Here is a 19,846-nt window from a genome sequence, read left to right as displayed (position 1 = left end):
ATGAGACGACCAGCTTGACCACTCATCTCATCTTCCTTGGACGATACCCTGTCTATATGCATATTGACAGAGCTAGCTCGTCGATTTCGACGACTTCCTTGTGCTGAGAGAGAAGCAGCGAACCAGAGCGTCGAATGGTTGATTAAAGCGCAACGTCTTTTGGTTGTGGGATCAAGAGTGCATAAAAGTAAGGGGCTATCATCTCCTAATTTCCTCTCGTCCTACAATTTTCTTCATTACTGATTCCAATAAGAAATTTTACCTTCCTTTTTCTTGTTAAGAAAGCTCTTTCCTTGTTGGAAAGTGGGTTTGCAATCGTTTTTCTGTCTCTCGTCGGAATGAATTGGCTTTCCCAATTCAAGCCCAAGGGTTTTCACTGTCACTACTATATATGTCGGGGTTTCCCTTATCAGGTTGCTGGGGGGCTCGGGGGTAGAGGGCGAGTAACAACTCTGTAAACACCCGGCTTAAAGTAGGGGGAAATAAATGACTGAACTTCTATTTTATAGCACCCGCGAATTCTTTGTGGTTGCCATGCCGATGTATCGAATTCAAATATGTATTGAAGTAGAACCACTGGACATTCCCCTGCCTCGCATAACTCAGGCTAGAAGTGAATATATTTCTCTCTAAATTTTACTTATACCGGGAGAAAGAGATGGATAATGAACTCATTCTTAATGTTGGCTTATGTCAACCGCTACCATTTCCTTTCCTTTTTGACTATGTTTGTTTGGTTTAGTTCTGTACGCTCATTTCTGCCGGAAATACGTCGACGGAGCAATATGGATGCATTATTTTCTCCTCGTTCAATATCCATTATTGGCTATGTACCGAGGAAAGAGTTTCTGTGGGTGGCTGCGGTCTTCTCAGGAATTATCATGTGCTGCGCTGTAAGTTGCTTTTTAATTGAATGCTGACATGCTCTGTATTCCACACACCAAACAAATTTCATTATTTTGATTTCTCTCGGTTTGAATTTGCCGTCCCCAAAATTTGATATTCGCCCTGCCAAGTTCTTTTTTGGATTTTTTTTTTCACACCTTTTAGCGATCTTGTATGTATTCCTCTAGTTTTCCCCCCTATGTGAGAGTTAGTCCTCGTACTTTTGGTTGGATTTGTATGACTTCGCGCTCACATTGCAATACCATGTCGAGTACAATGAATTCCAACTTCTTGCTCTGGCCATATCCACGATTTGAGAAGATTTTGAGCTTGAGTCATGCTGAACTTATGCCTATGCTTGCTCTTTGGGGTCCTCTTGTTCTTTTGCTCTATTGGTTCTCAATAGGAACCTTGTAAGTTGGTCCAGTCAATGCTCCCCACAATGTAGATCTATCATGTGAATCTTTGAGCAACCGAACCATAGAGCATATCTGATGATGCACTACTAAATTTACTAAATTAAGTGGACCAATTAATTCTACCTATTCCTTGGTGATATTTTTACAGAACTGCGGATGCATTTTTTTTAATTATTTGCAGTATTGTGTTTCGTGACAATCCAAACTAGCTTTTACATCTATAGCATAATGATAATTTAATTGGAAAATTAAGATTTTGCTTGTGTCTTTTCATGGCTCTTGCTTGGGAAACACAACGTGGGGCAATGATTTTGCAGAACTGATTAACTGTGCTGTTAGAGAGTGTCACTTTTATTGGATTATGTACCTGCGTGACATCAGTAGAATTATCTTTCTTTGCAGTATTTTACTTTGATGTGTATGTATTTGATGTATATTACCAAAACTCGTGATTCGATTTGATTACAAGACTTACAAGAAATGAAAAAGATATCTAGTAAGTATGAACAGTGGTCGAACGAAGCCTCTTAAAGGGCAAAAATGAATTACTATTGATCAGATCCATTTCTAAGTTTTATTCTTAGCAGTTGTGTCCCATTTTATTCAACCTACTCTGAATTTGGGAGCAGCATAGCTGCTTTCAAGTATTGGACCATTTAATTTACGCCGTGTTAATCTCACCGTGACTGTGCTTATGAGAAGGGAAAATTTTTAGTCAATTCTCGTTTGTGTGAAAACCATGAGGAGAGAGTAAACAGTTCGTTCCTTCTACTTGCAACATTTCATTTGGATGAAAGGTGCATTCATTCTTTTTCGTATCTGATTATGTTGCTTAACTACTGTCTTTTCTCTTGAAGGTGTATAAAATAACTGGTCTCATTAGTCTTTTATGCTTCAATGGGTACACAAAACTGAGCAACATGGACAAACTAGAATGGAAGAACCGGTAAATTCCTCATCGTTACTCCATTCTAAGTGCTTTTGCGAAATTCTCAACCAAGTCCAACATTCCACTGGTTACATCCTTTAGAAACAATGCAAGAGATGAGTTGAAATACCTTTTCTAAAATGTTTTTTGTCCAGGGGGTTCTCGACATTCCATGCAATTATTGCATCGTCTGCTTCTCTATATCTCCTGCTGTTTTCAGATCTCTTCAAAGAAGATTCTAATGACGAATTAGTCATCAATAGGACATCAACCATATCAGAGACAATACTGGGGGTAAATGAAAAACTATAAGGTTCCTTTGATTGAAATATCTGATAGCTTGTTTTGATAAAACTTTCCAACTGGTACATGCTTTTATTTTGATTAACCTTCAACATTTGACTTTGCATAAATATAACAAGATCTAAGCCTTATCCCACTTGGTGGGGTTGGCTATGCCAATTCCTCTATGACATTGCACTCTATTTTGTTCAAGTCTTCTGAAAGATCCCAAATGCTCCAAATCATTTCTTATCATCTCTTTCATGTGCTCTCAAATGGATACATATATGGTAGTAGGTATGTACATAAATAGTCCGTAGACAAACAGTAAAAGCATGACAATCTTGGGGTTTTTGTTTGTAAATTTACTTCTGTGTTTTTTCATGGGATTTCCCTTGCTGGATTTTAATTCTTGACATATTTCTTTGACTTGCCTTGCCCGAACTAAACGAAGGATGCAATTTTTTTGCTTAGTTACTTGGAGGAATTATATGCAATCCGTGCTGAATGTTATTATTCTTGCTTGAGTAATATTCTACCATTGTAACAATCTTTTTTAGTAACAATATCTTTCTCATACATAAATTGTGGATATGTTAGAAATAGAATGCACTTAAGTGCTATTGGAGTATACTGCTACTTAATGGTGATCACTAAATCGAACTAGTTTTGGTTAATAAAGCTTGCAAAATGCTTTGGGGTGATATCATTGATGAAGCAGCGCATAAGTCTGGTATAAGTTTTAGAAAAGGCTGCTTTACCATTTTGAAGAAGTCTATTTAGCGAGTGAACTTTTTATTCACCTTGAATAGACCCCAATGCTTTTGGTCAATTAATGTAACTGATTAATGAGACAAGGTGGCAATGGGTTGATTGATCCCTCCTCCCAGTCTGATAGCTATGAAGTATCTCCTTGTCCATATGCATTAGAAGACATTTTGAGGCTACCTCAGTTAGTTCGGCCAAATGCAGGATCTATCTATAGATTTATTGCTCGAGGAACTTATTGATAGCTGATATTGGAAAGGAAGAGATAGGTAATTATTTGATTTGCTCCTATTTTTCAACTTCCCTCAAAAGATATTAGTGTGTCATAGTATACATCTTTGTGCATGACAGACTGCAACAGAATGAATTTGCATGCGAGTACATGCAAACTCCATTCTGGTAGAAATACTTCCAACAATTTCTAATGCCGCTCCATTACAAATGAGGGCGTTGGTGTGGAAATCAGCATTGCTGACATTGGGAGAAATTCTATCTGACGTTGAATACAAACTGATGATTGAAAAGGAGCTCACTTCAGAAAGCTGGAACAAGAATGGTTTGACCGATGGTGTCAAATCCACGGGATTTTAAAATCTTCTTTCACCCATTTCAATGACTTATGATTGCCATTATTGGCTTCCTTTTTCTTCTTTTTCATACATTAATAATAAAAAATCACAGAGTTCCTTTTTTTTTTTTTTTTTTTGTTCTTTGGATAGGTAAAAGAGAAGTCCACCGAGTGCTCATATGAATCTTTTTAATAACCCTTTACAGGCTTAACACTATTTACTCAAATCAATGTGTGACGACTCAAGACTTATATCCCGTTATTTTACCTCTGTTTAATTTATTTATTATTTACTGCCAACCTTTATTCTCTAGTAGCCAACCTATTTTAACAAACATAGCAACTTCCAATATATTTATAAACATACTTAGTTTTACACATTTACCTCAAGTATATTTTACAATATATACTAACATCTCTTACTATGTACAATCAAAATTGAGGAGGTTACTCTCGACTATGACTACTTTGCCCCTCCATACTTTTACTAAACTGTTAGGAACTCTTCCTCATTCTAACTCAGATACTCTTCTAAGGTGTCACTTCGCCTTGGAAACCTAACGGTCCATCGAAATTGTGTGGGGGGCCCATGAGCATTTTTCCACCTGCTTTTCGACACCAATTTCTACATTCACGACTTCCCGTTGGGAATATTCCATGTAAGTCGGCAATCCAAACAACGGGGATGCGGAGAGGCCATCTCAATTCTCCGAAAAATAAGAGATGAACACGATCTAGTAGGAAAAAGCACTAATTCCAATATAGAGTAGAAGTTATAACACCTAATGTCGTAAACCACAAAACTATGCTGTGATCCATTACTCAAATTCATCAAGCACGACATTAGTCATAGTATCAATCATACAGTTTGTTAACGATAAAAGAGTGATTATTTTATTTCTGAGAATAAGAGAAGTACTTATAGGCTTAAGATTAAGCCTAGTACAATTACACTTATACCCCAACTTGCTAATACTCTAACACTCCCCCTCAAGTTGGAGCGTACATATCAAAAAGACCTAACTTATGACAAATATATGAAACTCTTCCACATCGAAGAGGCTTTGTGAAAATGTCCGCTAGTTGCTCTTCAGAACGTGTATGCACCAATTGTATGTCTCCACTGTTCACCTTTTCTCGAACAAAATGACAATCCACCTCTATATGCTTTGTTCGCTCGTGAAACACTGGATTGCTAGCAATATGAATGGCTGATAGATTATCACAACAGAGAGTAGATGATCCGATCATAGGCAATCCAATTTCAGCTAAAAACATACGAACCCATTGGAGTTCACCCGTAACATTAGCCATAGCACGATACTCGGCCTCTGCACTTGATCGGGAAATAACAGACTGCTTCTTACTTTTCCATGACACAAGATTACCACCAAGAAATATGCAAGATCCCGAAGTAGATCTGCGATCCATAGGGCAACCAGCCCAATCTGCATCAGAATATCCTATCACCTCCAAGGACTCAGAATTAGAATAATCGGATATATGAAGATGACCCCGATTATGAAACACAAGTCCTTGACCTGGAGCTCCCTTTAAATATCGAACAATTTGTAATGCAGCTTGCCAATGAGTAGTACGAGGAGAGCTCATAAATTGACTTACCACGCTAACAGCAAATGAAATATCCGGACGAGTAATGGTAAGATAGTTTAACTTGCCCACTAACCGGCGATACTTCTCTGGATCACGAAGAAGTTCTCCGTGTTCATTATCAAGTCTTACTCCAGGATCCATAGGTGTGCCGCCGGGTTTAGCATCATGTAAACCGACCTCCTTAAGAATATCAAGAGTATATTTTCGTTGGGAGAGGGCAATACTACCATTGGCATATGCAACTTCGATGCCAAGAAAATATCGAAGACAACCTAGATCTTTAGTGCTAAACTCTTTCTATAGAAATTGCTTGAGTCGTTGTATACCTTCAACATCACTTCCCGTGACAATGATATCATCAACATAAACAACAAGAATAACACATCCTTGTAAAGATGACATACTAAATACCGAGTGATCCACACCGCACCGATGCATGCCAAAAGAGACAACCGCATCGCTGAAACGACCAAACCATGCACGAGGAGATTGCTTAAGACCATAGAGAGCTTTTCGTAACCCGCACACCTTCTCCCCCCGAGCAACAAACCCAGGTGGTTGCTCCATATATACTTCCTCGTGAAGATCACCATGAAGGAATGCATTTTTGACATCAAGCTGATAAAGAGTCCACTGTGATCGAGCAACTAATGAAATAACGATACGAATAGAAGGAATTTTAGCTACTGGAGAAAATGTCTCATCATAGTCAATACCATAAGTCCGGGTATAGCCCTTGGCCACAAGACGTGCTTTTAAGCGCTCAACCGAACCATCTGGATTGTGTTTGACAAATAAAACCCAACGACAGCCCACCAACTGTTTATTATCCGGTAACGAAACCAGCTCCCAAGTGTTATTACGATATAATGCAGCCATCTCCTCTTCCATAGCACGAGTCCAACCAGGATGGGTCAAAGCTTCCCGCACACTATTTGGCACAGGCATAGATGCAAGGGACGACACGAAGGCGGACATCCGAGGACTCAAGTTATGATAAGACACAAAGTTAGAAAGAGGATACCGAGACCGAGTACGATGAGCAATAGGCGAACCGGCGGGAGATTGTGGAGGAGGATCAGAAGCCTGGACTGGAGGTGGTGATGGTGGGGCGCTTGCTGGTGGAGAGTTACAACCCCAAATAGAGCGAGGACCGCGTGTATAAACCTGAAGAGGAGTCGGTGATGATGAGCCCGGATCCAATGGAGCAGCATTAGGAGTAACCGACGGTGGCTCCGGTTGAGAAGTAGGTGCATACGGTGGCGGAAGATCCATGGTTAATGGTGCTTGAGGATGAGCATCGCCAAAAAATGGTTGATCCTCAAAGAAAGTCACATCGCGCGAAACATACTCCCGACGACGAGTAGGATTATAACGAGACATATCCCTTTTGAGTACGGGAGTAGCCCACGAATATACATTTTTTCGCACGAGGAGATAATTTATCCAATCCAGGAGACAAAGAATGAACAAAACAGATACAGCCAAAGATACGAGGGCGAACGGACCATAAAGGACGGTCGGGATGAAGAAGAGCATAAGGAATAGCTCCTTTCAACATGGAGGACGGAAGACGATTAATAAGATGACATGTCGTAAGTAGAGCATAGCTCCGAATGATTTAGGCATATGAGTGTGAAGTAATAGACAATGAGCAACATCCAACAAATGACGGTTCTTACGTTCAGCAACTCCATTTTGTTGTGGAGTATGAGCACAAGAACTCTGATGTAAAATGCCATGAGATTTCAGAAACGGAATGAAGGTAGAAGAGGAAAAGTACTCACGAGCATTGTCGATACGCAAACACTTAATAGAACAATCATACCGAGTACGGATTTCATTATAGAACCGGCGAAAGAATGAAAAACTTACGATACGATCTTTTATTAAATATAACCAAGTTGTACGAGTACAATCATCAATAAAAGTGACAAAATAGCGAAGACCAAATGAAGACTCTCGACTAGGGCCCCATACATCGGAGTGAACTAACTCGAATGGATGTGAAACACGACCTAAAACACGAGGAGAGAAAGACTCACGATGGTGTTTACCCAACCGACACGTTTCACAATTAAACCGAAGACCCGAACTAGACACAAAATGAAAACGTCGGAGTACGTCTGCTGATGGATGACCAAGGCGACAATGTAATCGGTAAGTATCATCCACAGCTTTATTCTGAACTTGTATAGCAGAAGCAGCAATAATCTCGGGGTCTAGGATGTACAATCCACCAACCTCACGCCCACCACCTATTCGGCGTCCGGTCTTCCGATCCCGAAGAACACACGAAGATGAAGAAAAGATAATATCGCAATCAAGATCACGAGTAATAGAACTAACCGATAATAGATTATAAGGAAAGTGTGGAATATGATAAACAAAGGGTAAGGAGACGAGAAGAACTCAATGATACACAACCTTGTACCGGTTACTTTAGAATGAGAACCATCTTGCTAAGGTGACCGATGTAGGAGAAACAGATGAAGTGGATGTGAAAAGACGAGAATCGCCGGTCATATGATGAGTGGCTCCTGAATCAATAACCCAAGAACGAGGAGGAGCAGTCTTGGATAAGAGACAGGTAGGATCATCCTGTTGTGCTAAAGTAGCAGTGGGACCGGAGACAACACAACTCTCACTTTGTCGTGCTCTGACCAACCCATCATATTCTGCACGAGTTAAGTGTACCGTACCCTCTTTAGAAGAGAATCCAGAGGAAGGTTCGGTATCAATAGAAGCATGTAGACCCCGCACTCACGGATGGAGATCATAACAATAATCAATAGTGTGCCCGAAAGGCGGCAATGAGTACAAAAGCGGTTCGCTCTACCACCACCACGAGCTCCTCTAGAAGTATTAATACCACCACCGCGAACAGCACCTCGACCTTGAAAACCACGACCACGACCACGATAAGAACTATCTGAATTCCAATGTCCACGACTACTAAAACGGCCACGAGTCCCTTGACCTCCACGAGCCACCATAGCACTACTGTCTGAAATTGGTGAAGTCTTAGAACTGGAAGTATAACGAGCAGCTCGAGAATACACTTCTTCAATAGAAGGAAGAGTGCTTTGAGAGGTAATCTGTTGACGAAGAGCACCGTGATCCGGACCAAGGCTACGAAGAAAGAGCACAGTTATCATGTCCGCTTCTCGTTGCTGCATCCGAGTAACTGTGGTAGCAGGTGGAAAATAAGACTTGAGGCGCCGATACAAAGATGCAAAATGAGCATAATGTTACGCCAAACCAGCATCACCAATTTTGGCTTCAAATAAAGCCTCCCACATATCACAAACCCGACTCATGTTATTCTCGTCCGAATACAATAAAGCACACTTTGTCCATACCTCACGTGCTGTAGTGCAATCCATGAAAAGATGACGAACCGATTCAGCCATACTTCCCCATAAAAGTGTACGCAAAGTGGCATCTACGTACTTCCATTCTTCTAGACTATCCGAATCTGCAGGTGGTTCTTCTTCAAGCCATCTAGACCGGCGATTAGAATAAATAAAAGTTGAAAGAGCCATCGACCAAGAAGGGTAGTTGGTACCGTCCAACTTAACCAAGGTATTGTGTAAATTTGTCATACTATAATATGGACCAAAAGATACTGAACTCGAAGAAGCACTAGAGGGGCCCAACCCCGAAACAATTGATGGAGAACTAGATGAACTAGTAGACATCCTCACAAACTATTAATCACCGATCACTGGAAACTTGACCCGTATGCAATCAAGTAAAACACGCCACTTACTATACTACTTCTTCGAGTATCCACAAATATTACTTCAAATTCAGACACAATATTCACACTTTTGACACCGTAGAACTCCAAATTCAGTCAAATCCAGTACCATATTCAACGATCCCAGCAGCCACTCCAACTTCACTCACACTAATCATCAAGTCAGCCAAAAACATTATCAACTTCAACTCACTCCCACTTCTAACACAAAGATTCACTTCCACGGATCAGTAGATTTAGCCAAAAAAAGCAAACACAGCTCACTTCAACAGATCTCTTCCACAAATCATTCAACCAAATCAACAAACACCATTCATTCAATCTACGTAACAGTAAGCCTCCGAAACTCCCCGAAGTACAATCGTTCGTGAGGAATCAACACATGGAGAGGTCCGAGGCAAGAAAAATCAAGTTCGACAACACCGATTTCTAGGTTTTCCGACCTAGATGACTTCCAGCAACACTAGCTAGTAGTGTGCGACCCCGAAATCAAATCGCCCGACCTTGGTCGACGCTGGGAGAGGTCGCCAGAGCCTAGGCGATGCTGGGCGAGGTCGCCGGAGGCCGCCGGAACGCTGGGCGAGGTCGCGGGAGGTCGCCGGGACGCTGGGCGACTCCGGGCGAGGTCGCCCGAGGCCGCCGGGACGCTGGGCGAGGTCGCGGGAGGTCGCCGGGACGCCGGGTGAGGTCGCCGGGACCCGGGCGACTACGGGCGAGGTCGCCGGGAGGCCGCCGGGACTCGGGCGACTCTTGGCGAGGTCGCCGGAGCCTAGGCGACGCCGATCTTGAGTCACCGGAGGCTGTTCTGCTTCTAGGGTTTACGTATTGTTGCTTCTAGGGTTTATGTTTTGATTTTGGGCTCTGATACCATGTTAACGATAAAAGAGTGATTATTTTATTTCTGAGAATAAGAGAAGTACTTATAGGCTTAAGATTAAGCCTAGTACAATTACACTTATACCCCAACTTGCTAATACTCTAACACGCTTAATAAATGTCATCAACTTTTCTTTCACTTTTGGGTTTTAATTTCCCAAACCTTTCATTTCTCATAATAAACTTGTTCAACGTCAATTATATCACCAAGCATAATTCAATAAAAGCAATATGCATTCTTTTCTTTTGACTTTTTGGGCATCCTTTTTCCGAGGTTATAACGGGATTTTCGGTACTAGGCAACGTTGTCACTGCACGTGTGCGACGGCTCTTTCATGTCATATCACTTGATAAACGACATCTACGCCTTTGCCTCAAGTAAAAATTTTAGCGGATGACGGCACTCAATCCATTGTCACGAACAACGGCTACTTACAATACGTCGTTTACCCCCGAGCCCCTACATCGTAGCTTTTCTAACTAATAGTGGCACTCATCGTCTTTTACCGGCATTCACACACTTGCACACGCATGATCCGTTTATTATCTTTGATTAGGATTATCAAATAATTTGCGCATTCTAAAAATATTCCTATACCACATACAATAAGTACTTATACACATGACAATGGCTTGTATTCTCGCTCTTCTTTTAACAAGTTTATACACATGTTCTGGCATGCATTTCATTTCATTCATAAAGAATAACCATGCATCTACTTCAACAAACATCAAACTAGCATCCCTATTTCAAAACTAGTAATTCCCCTACCTTTTCGTCATAGGACTGCCCGAGAACACACGAGGAATGAATGGGATTGTAGCCAATCAAGCAAGAACACGTGAGGGAGGCGTGACGGAGAGATGGCGTGAGAGAGATGGGGGAGTGGGCGTGAGAAAGGAAGAGGGAAAAGGAGAGTACACATGAGAGACGGAGAAAAAAGGAAGAGGGAATTGGTAGATGTTGGAAATGAAGTAACCTTACCCCTAGTTGTAGTAGTTTTCCAACTTCTTCCCCTTGTTTCTTCATTAGTTGACTTGCTCGTTAAGTTTTTCCTACCAATGTGAATGCATTTATAACATCTTGACTTTTTCCAACTTCTTCCCAAGTTTCATAAATAAACTTGCTTGTTAAGTTTTTCTACCCATGTGAATGCATTTATGAATCTTGACTTTTCCAAATTTCTTCCACAAGTTTCATGAATAAACTTGCTCGTTAAGTTTTTCTACCCATGTGAATGTATTTATAGTTTCTTGACTTTTCCATTGAAAGTGACATTGATCTCATCCTAACATTTAATGCTTAAAAATGACATTGATCTTATCTTTATCCAATTGACTTACTATTGTCCTATTGAAAATGACATTTATTCTATTTTGACTTCGCATTGACTTATTGAAAATGACATTTATTCTACCTTGACTTGGCATTGACTTATTGAAAATGACTTTTGTTCTATCTTGACTTGGCAATCCTCTTAGTGTGAATTCATTTATAGTTTCTTTGACGTTACTAATTTTACTTGTGTGAATTCATTTATAACTAATGTGAACTCATTTATATTTTTTTTTACTTTACTCTTGAAAACGACATTGATCTTATCTTATCACTTAGTGTTTGAAAATGACATTATTCTTATCTTATCATTAATTACATGAAAGTGACATCATTCTTATCCTATCATTTAATGCTTGAAAATGACATTATTCTTATCCTTTAGAAAGACTTAATTGACTTAGCATTGACTTTATTCTTATCCTTTAGAAAATTGACTTAGCGTTGATTCCCCTATTCTATTTGATTTATAAATATTTTTTCATATTATATTTTCTAATAGAATTTTCAGGAAAACTTCTTGAATAAGTGAAGTAATAGTTTCTTTGAGAAATTTCGAAATTACTTTCTCGAAAAGTTACGGAGTAGCCTCTTCTAAAAGTTCCTTAAATTATTTCTAGTGTGGGGAAAATTCGGATGTCGGACAATGTCCACCATAATTTGGAATGCATCAATGAATCATAGCACCACATAAAATATTGTATTATTTAAAAAAAAAGGGTAATACTGAATTTTTTAAACGTCCAATGTTATACACGAGTATATGAAAAAAATGCTATTTGATTAGAGTAGACTAATGGGTATCTTCTCTTAAAATCAAAAGGAAACTTGACTCTTTCATCCATCCCATTTTTTGGGCAAGAGGGAGGTTGTGACTTATTAGCTCAGGAAAGGGTCAAGGCAATGAGCAGATTGGCACTGCTACAGGATCATGTCCAACTTAAACAGAAGATTTTAGTGGCAGCTGACACACTCTCTCTTCCGGCTCCAAGTGACCTGATTAGGCTAAAAATGATATGCTATCTAAGTTATTAAGTGAAAAATTCAGAAATATGTTGATTCAGCTATGCACTATGCCTGTCCTGGGGAAATTTCAGGTCCATGGCAGTGCAACCCATCCAGTAAGGTCTGTCACTCCACACTTGCCGAGGTGACCTACCATGATTTAGATCCTCTACTCTTGCTGCTTTGCCCCTCCCATGTTATTATTGTGTGTTTTTTATTATTTTTGGGTGTACCCTGTGCTTTGGATTGCACATTTGTAATTATGTAAATGCACACAAAAGGCAGCTCGATCTTTTGTTTGCAATGTGCGCATGTCTGAACTTGAAACTGTATCTATGGCATGAGTTCATACTCTTAGATCATGTGAAGCGAACCCATGTAGACGATAATGTAAGACACTCATAGAAGGTTCTTTATGTTCTCATGTTTCTTCTTTTTCTGGCACTTCACAGGTCTCTATAGGTTATTTTCTGTCAGACTTGGCAATGATTGTTTGGCATTTTCCAGCTTTAGGTGGTTGGGAATATGTAAGTACACGGACACAGATTATTGTGATTCTTTAGCTTGCAGTATTTTAGCATGAGATAACACTTCCTCCATCAGCCTTGACTCTTGTTTGTTGTCTGAATCTGGTATATCTAAGGAAAGTTAAGTATATGTTGTGAGAGATTTATAAGTTAAGTCGAGTAGTGTTTGTCGCAGCTACGACATGGTGAAAGTTAAGCATTTCTCATTGTAAGTTAACCATCATATGATTTGCTGTAAAATAACTGAGGGTTGTAAGTCCAGGGGTATTACTACCTTTGAGTGAAAGTTATCTTCATGATATGAATATTGGAGGAGGAGAACAATTAGTGTTGATCGTTCAGTTCCATCCACATCTCTGTGTAGCCTGTCCCTCTCAAATTTTTTCGCTTTCGGAAAATTGTGGAATTGGGGTTAGCTGGGTGGTTATACTTGTCGTACCTGCTTTAATAGTGTTGTTGAACTATTGCTCTTTGGGGAGTTTGTCTTTCTTTATGTGAAGTTTTGACGCTATAGTTCCTCTCAGGTCCTACACCATGGATTATCCATGTTTTCCATCTTCCTTTCCCTTGTAAGTGGTCAAGGCCAAATATACATACTTATGGTTTTGTTTTCAGAAAGCACAACCCCATTTGTCAATCTAAGATGGTTAGTGACTTCCAAAATTACATTGTTATTCCTTATTTCTTTGACTAAACAATCCATTCTTTTATCAGTATTGTTGACAAACACTGGCTTAATGAGGAATCTACTCAGGTACTTGGACATTGCTGGTCAGAAGAGTTCTGACCTATACATTTGCAATGGCATCTTTCTGTTCCTGGGTTGGTTGGTACTGTCTGGCTTTTATTAGTTTGATTTACTTTACTACTGTTGCCTTTCTACTATGCTTAAATTTGAATAATAGGAGGAAAAGGCCGAATTTCAGATAACTATAGTCCAGGCAAATGTGGACTTTTTTATTTCACACTTTGTTTGCCTTTATACTTGTAGTTTTAAATGTAGTTTAGATATAGTTGACTGTGGGGTCTTTTTTATGATACGGACTAGAGTAAACATACAGCTGAGTTTGAATACCAGCTGAACATGTCTAGCAGAAATCTGCTTGGTAACATTTTGGAATTTTTAAGCACAGAAGTTTAAACTATTTGGTTGCAGCAGGATGAAATAAAAGATTCATGGATTCATCTTTTGGTGTCTTTTCAGGCATCTTCTTTTTGGCGGACAAGTTACTACTAATTCACTAGAAATTAAGAACAATTTGAAGTTTGCATTTTTAAAGCTACAAATGGCCAATATCCTCTTAATACACTCGACAGATTCTTGATTGCAGCAAAAGTTCAAACAGGAAATACTTCTATCTAAAGTTAGTTTTCTTTGCCCCTTTGCCAGAACATTTTGATGGATCGAATCTTAATCTTCTCGAGGAAGTACTGCATATTTTATTATATAGAAGTTCAACCTACAAAATGAAGAACCAAAAGGCATCATTGTACATCTGCTATCCCTGGCAATCAGACCCTGAGCAGAAAGGATTAGGGTTTAGGGTGTTTGGGTTTAGGGTGTTTATCAACCGTTCATATCTTCTGGTCTGGACTTCACTACAAGCTTTAAAAGCAGTTGCTTTTTCTGTTTGGGTATACAAGGTTCACATTGGATATTTGAGCTTTCCTACTTATGTATTCATCCCCCCTCCTCCCCGCCACTTCACTCGAAATTGTTGATATTGATGTAATCATATTAAAAAGCATGCAAGAGATGCACCACATATAATGAATCATCTGTGATGTTCATCAAAAGGAGGATTGTCGAGGTGGATTACTCCATTATGAATATACTAGTATGTGTATGTTTTTTAGTGTGGAAATAAATACTAGACCAGTTGGATGAGCCTGTTCAGCCTTTAGTTTTACTTGGGTTTCACTTAACCAAAATATTAATTTTCAACTTAAGTTATCAGTTGAGTTGCAATCTGCATTAGCTTTGAGACCAATGCATTAAGTTATGATTAGGGCTGAAAATCTAAGTCTTTAGCACTTGAATGAGGACCTGAGGTTATCTGATGTCGCCTAACATTTCCATCTGACTTGAGATGACATCTTTGTTCAAACACTTTCACATATATTTTGATCATGCAAGCATTGGTATCTTCAGGTTGCAAGGATTCTTCTCTTCATCTTCTTTTTCACCCACATGCTTTTCCATTTTGACCAGGTGAGTTATTTCTCAGCAATGGGATTTAAGTGAGCTCTTTGATTTTTAATAACGGAGTTGGAGTTGCTTAGGGGGGAAGTCCCTGTAGAAAACCATGGCTGCTTTTTGCTTTGAGTTTTCTTCTGCTTCGTTGTGTCTATAAATCTATCCCTTTTTTCTTGTTTAATTGAACTTCTCAGCAGACTCACTGACCCTGAGAATAGGAAAGTGAGTCTAGTCTTCTTAGATGTTTATGCTGTTATATTGATGATTCCACTGGCTGAGCTGCCATAATTTTGATTGAAGATACAGAATAGTGTATCATCTTTTTCACCTCTTCTGTTTCAGGTGAAAGAGATTTTTGACTTGGGTTTCTACAGTTTGCTTTTGGTGCCTCCTGTTTTGGCAATTATGAACGCATTTTGGTTTTGGAAGATTGCCAAGGGTCTGGTGAAAACTCTTTGTAAAAAGAGACATAGGCAATGATCTGACCATTGTATTGGACATGCAAACCACATGTTGTACATGTAAACCACCTCCTCTCTGTATCTAGAATAACTTTAGATTCCTTGTCAACATAATGCTTCATACGACAATGAGTAACGCCCTTATTATCATTTCATTGATGGGATTGTGTCAGAAGATCATAATGGACTTCCTTTTGTCTCACGGAGGGTCCTTTTCTTACGTATTTTTTGCAAGTGATTGGTACACTCTACTGTACAGGTGGATCTTATGTTTGTTTTTTGACCTTTGAAGTTTGTTGTTGGAGGTAGGACCGTTAAATTACATTGCAGCAGAACCTTTATACCTTGTTCTCAATGCCTGCTTAATTATAATGATTGAGTATGCAATCAGAGCACTTCATGTGGTTTCAGGGATCTTAGGGTGTGATTTAGGAATCATAGTGTTTGATCTAGGTACATGTCTTGCTAATTCTGGTAAAGGCCTGGCTTCCAACGATGTGTTCTTTTACTTTAGGTTGAACAGAAGTGACAAAATGGTTACAATGACGGTAAAGAACTAAAGAAGGAAAATAAGCTCCTCAACTCTATCTATAAAATGAACTGACATGTAGTTCCTGTGCAGCAGAGTACTGCATAAATGATTGATCTCCGACTGTTGTGATCATTTGCTATGTTAAACTATAAGTCTATCAAGTAGCATCCATAAAAACTAAAAGCAATAGGAACAAATCTTTCTTCTGCAAGCAAATTTTGGGAACACAGTAATAATTTCTTGGGAAGGGTTACAGTGATTCCATCACAAGGGGCGTTTTGCTTCTCTTTTTAAATGTATGGTGGCCTTTGTAAATGGGCAAACCAACAGGGTGGTCGTCCTTAGTGTTTCTTCATTGTTGCATACCATATCTCTAATCTAGTGTTGCCAATAGCGAATACATCGCTGTTAAACTTGCACCAATTAACATTTACAACGGAGAAAGAACAAACTTCGACATAAACTGATACAAAGTGACAAAAAGGAAAGGACAAGTTGCTTTCGGAAACAGCAAGGTATTTTGTAGGTTTCAATCACAACAAAGGAGTTTCCTCACGATCTCAAGCTTTAATGGGTTTTCACAAGTTTTAAACTTACGTGAACATTGAGATTATTGTGGGTTAGGGTGCTATCTAAGATTGGATACACTTGAATGTGGGTATTCCAAGCGGTGGAACAATCTTGTAAATTTCTTTCCGTGGAGTAGGCACATTGCTGAACTTCATAAATCTATTGACGTCTTAGCTCTGCAATTTGTTTCTTGCTTGAATTGTTTCATTTATTCACCTTGGGCATTAGTTGTAACATTTACAATGGAAAAATGACAAACTAGAATATAAACTGATAGAAAAGTAAAGAGAAGGGAAAGTTGCTTTCGGAAACGGCAAGAAAGTGAATAGTGGGCTTAAAGAAAAACGGGATGAAAAAAAAAAGGAGGTCTCTTGAAGGAATCAATCTCGAGATAACTTGGTGACGGAGAGTTCGACTCCGTGTTCAGGTTCAATAACCAACCTAAGAGCAGGGGAATGGATGTAGTTGGGAGAGAGGGCGAAGGAGAAGTTGGAGAGAAGCTGGGCGATGAGGATCTTGAGCTCCACCATGGCCAGGTTCTGCCCGAGGCACACGCGAGGTCCCACTCCGAAGGGCATGTACAAGTGCGGCAGCTTGCAGGCTCCCGTGATCCCATTGGCGAATCTGGCCGGGTTGAAGGAGTAGGAATCTGGCCCCCATATCTCGGGGTCCGTATGCAATGTCAACACCATCGTCCACACGTTCACCCCTTCCGGCACTTTCAGGTCCCCGAATTTCATATCCGTCAAGGCCTCCCTCGACACCACTGGCACGGGGGAGTATAGCCGCAGCGACTCGTTTATCACCATTGTGAGCTGTGCCCAGGACAGAAATGTTAAGACACATGCCGATGATCATGAAATCAACACATCATATTATATGCAATCTGTCTGAAAGGCATGGGGAAGGCGCACCAGTTTCATCTTACGGATCATATCCGCATCAGGAAGACGGCCCCCACAAACTTCAAGAACCTCGGCGCGCACACGATCTTGCCACTCTTGGCTGGAAGCTAACAGCATGAGGCACCATGTCGCAGAGACCGCGGTGGTCTCGTACCCAGCCAAGTAAATGTTTTTGCAGTTGTCGACAATGAAGCGGTCCATGGCCTCCTGGCTCAAGTCGCTGTTTTTGGCGCCCTCAAGAAGCATCTGCAGAAGGTCCTTCTCGTATGCAGCTTCCGTCCTCTCCTTCACCACATGCAGTATCAAACTGCGGACCTCCTTCTCCAGTGCCCAGGCTTCTCTGTTACTCTTGGTGGGGAGGTATCTGCGTCATTGTATAACCAGAATTGATTAAAGCCAGCTAAGCGATAGGGGCTTTTCTTTTTTCCCTTTTTTATCGTGGTGTGGGTGGGTGGGTGGGAGGGTGGGGCGGGCGTAGCGCTTAATTGGAGGTTTTTCAGAAGAACGATAGATTTAATTACTCACCTCATGCCAGGAATCCCAGTGGAGAGAACTTTCTTGGACATGGCCTCTTGGAGAGCCCTCAACTTGTGGAAGATCTCTTCTCCTTTCGCGAAATTGCTGCCGAAGCAGGCTCTGGAGATGACATCTCCGGAGAAACTTCTCATGTGCTGGTCGATGTTAATGTTGGCTACTTCACCGGCTGCGTCCACTTTGTTCTTCCAAGACTTTAACAGTGTCTCCGTCGACTCATTTATGAGGTTTATCATCCCCTGCCGGCCGGCAAATTCCGACATGTTAATTGAAAAGAAGAAATGGTGGTGCGATGGTGGTATTAGAAGACGTCGATTAAGATAAACATACCTTAACCTTCTCCATATAAAGCTCAGGAGCGAGGATCTTGCGCTGATGAGCCCAGTGGGGGCCGTTGGAAGTTAAGATGCCTTGGCCCATCAAGGGACCCCTCTCCTTGAACTGGTATGAGGGCTTCCCCAAGTCCAAAGTAGTGCAGGTGGTAATCTCCCTAACCACGTCTGGTTGGTTCACATATACTATCAGTGTGTTCCCCAGCGAGAACAAGAATTTATCTCCTGTAAAAATCATGACAACACACCAGCGCATGAGATCAGCCTGATCCGATTGTCCACGTCCGAACCCCAATGACCGATCCAATTCAATGAAGGAAGTAGGAAGGAGAAATAATTTAATACAGGAGTAGTGAATTACTCTTCTGTTTTTTTACTGATCGAGAACATGTAAAATGAAATTTAGTGTGAATGTGAGAAGTGAAAAATTGAAACACGTGAATATTTTTAGATGAACGGTAGAAAAGAGATGAAGATCCCAGTTAGGGCGGGGGTGGGGGGAACTACCGTATTGTTTTCTCCACTTGTCGAAGAAGGGGAAGAGGGCAGCTGCACAATCATGGCGAGCAGGGGGCTGGCCAAGCGGAGTCTTGGGAGCGGCGGAGGAGGAGGAGGAGGAGGATCTCGCCTTCTTGATCTCCATGATGTTGCCGAGCAAGAAGGCAGGGGGTGGCCCGTCAATGCCTTGTTTCCTCAGCAAAGACCTCAACTTTTCCGGCTTCACCACCAGCGCGTTGTACAGCCTCAGCAACACTCCTATTACGCCCACCACGGCTATGGATATCAGCGCCTTTGCGTTCGAGTACTGCAGATATTCCATTGCTGATAATCCTCCCAAAGTCCTAGTGTGAACTTCACTCCTGAGTATTGGAGACTTGGAGATTACAGCACTAATTGGGAGGTGGCCAGTGGGTTTTGGTGGGATGGATGAGGGGGGTTGTGATGCTGTTGCCCGATGCTAGCAAGGCTCACTTATATAGGGACAAAGGGTGACCAGGACAACGCTGTCATAAAAAAATATTGGAAGTATACCAATCCTAATTTAATACTCCGTCACGCTGACCATATGGCCATTAAAGGAAAGCAATAATTAAAGAGTGTAGCCCGCCAAGTTGGTCCCGTCAAAGTGGAATAAGAATGTGGAAATCACACTCACGACCGGCTTGGTTGGTCCGAGAGTGAGGACACCCGAGCACCCACTTGTGCCGTGGACTTCGGTGTCTTGGAGAGAGACACTGGAGCTCATTATATTGAAGGAGGAGGCTCTTTTCCTTTCCTCTCAAATCTCCACCAAGGAGCCGCCAGGCAGCCGGCCAAGTCTGGCCGCCCAAACAAAGCTGGCTA

The 19,846-nt window shown here is 40.9% G+C and overlaps 2 protein-coding genes across 2 annotated transcripts; one reads left to right on the top strand and one right to left on the bottom strand.

Moving 5' to 3' along the window:
- The first annotated feature begins 785 nt into the window (after nt 1-785).
- On the top strand, nt 786-15,648 carry LOC115745904 (TLC domain-containing protein 4-B). The gene is made up of 8 exons (XM_030681529.2): nt 786-893; nt 2,162-2,250; nt 2,388-2,526; nt 12,897-12,971; nt 13,496-13,617; nt 13,726-13,801; nt 15,124-15,183; nt 15,511-15,648. The coding sequence occupies exons 1-8, from the start codon at nt 786-788 to the stop codon at nt 15,646-15,648; spliced, it is 807 nt and encodes a 268-aa protein (XP_030537389.1).
- Nucleotides 15,649-16,876: 1,228 nt separating this feature from the next.
- LOC115745901 (cytochrome P450 714C2-like) lies at nt 16,877-19,517 on the bottom strand. Its single transcript, XM_048280812.1, has 6 exons — nt 19,379-19,517; nt 19,010-19,335; nt 18,501-18,727; nt 18,162-18,409; nt 17,646-18,000; nt 16,877-17,546 (listed from the first exon to the last, which is right to left on the bottom strand). Exons 2-6 carry the CDS (start codon nt 19,320-19,322, stop codon nt 17,112-17,114), a joined length of 1,578 nt encoding a protein of 525 aa, XP_048136769.1. The 5' UTR covers nt 19,323-19,335; nt 19,379-19,517; the 3' UTR covers nt 16,877-17,111.
- Between the last annotated feature and the right edge of the window lie 329 nt (nt 19,518-19,846).

This window comes from Rhodamnia argentea, chromosome 6 (assembly GCF_020921035.1).
Source record: "Rhodamnia argentea isolate NSW1041297 chromosome 6, ASM2092103v1, whole genome shotgun sequence".
Taxonomy (NCBI): Eukaryota; Viridiplantae; Streptophyta; class Magnoliopsida; order Myrtales; family Myrtaceae; genus Rhodamnia; species Rhodamnia argentea.
The sequence above is the reverse complement of the archived record's forward strand: the minus strand, read 5'-3'. Positions and strand labels throughout refer to the sequence as shown.

Coding starts and splice junctions, on each gene's coding strand:
- LOC115745904 (XM_030681529.2), top strand. CDS start 786: ATGGATGCATTATTTTCTCCTCGTTCAATATCCATTATTGGCTATGTA. Junction 2,527..12,896: donor TATCAGAGACAATACTGGGG/GTAAATGAAAAA, acceptor GGCACTTCACAG/GTCTCTATAGGTTATTTTCT. Junction 12,972..13,495: donor CTTTAGGTGGTTGGGAATAT/GTAAGTACACGG, acceptor AGTTCCTCTCAG/GTCCTACACCATGGATTATC.
- LOC115745901 (XM_048280812.1), bottom strand. CDS start 19,322: ATGGAATATCTGCAGTACTCGAACGCAAAGGCGCTGATATCCATAGCC. Junction 18,410..18,500: donor TTTATATGGAGAAGGTTAAG/GTATGTTTATCT, acceptor GCCGGCCGGCAG/GGGATGATAAACCTCATAAA. Junction 18,001..18,161: donor ACTGGGATTCCTGGCATGAG/GTGAGTAATTAA, acceptor ACAATGACGCAG/ATACCTCCCCACCAAGAGTA.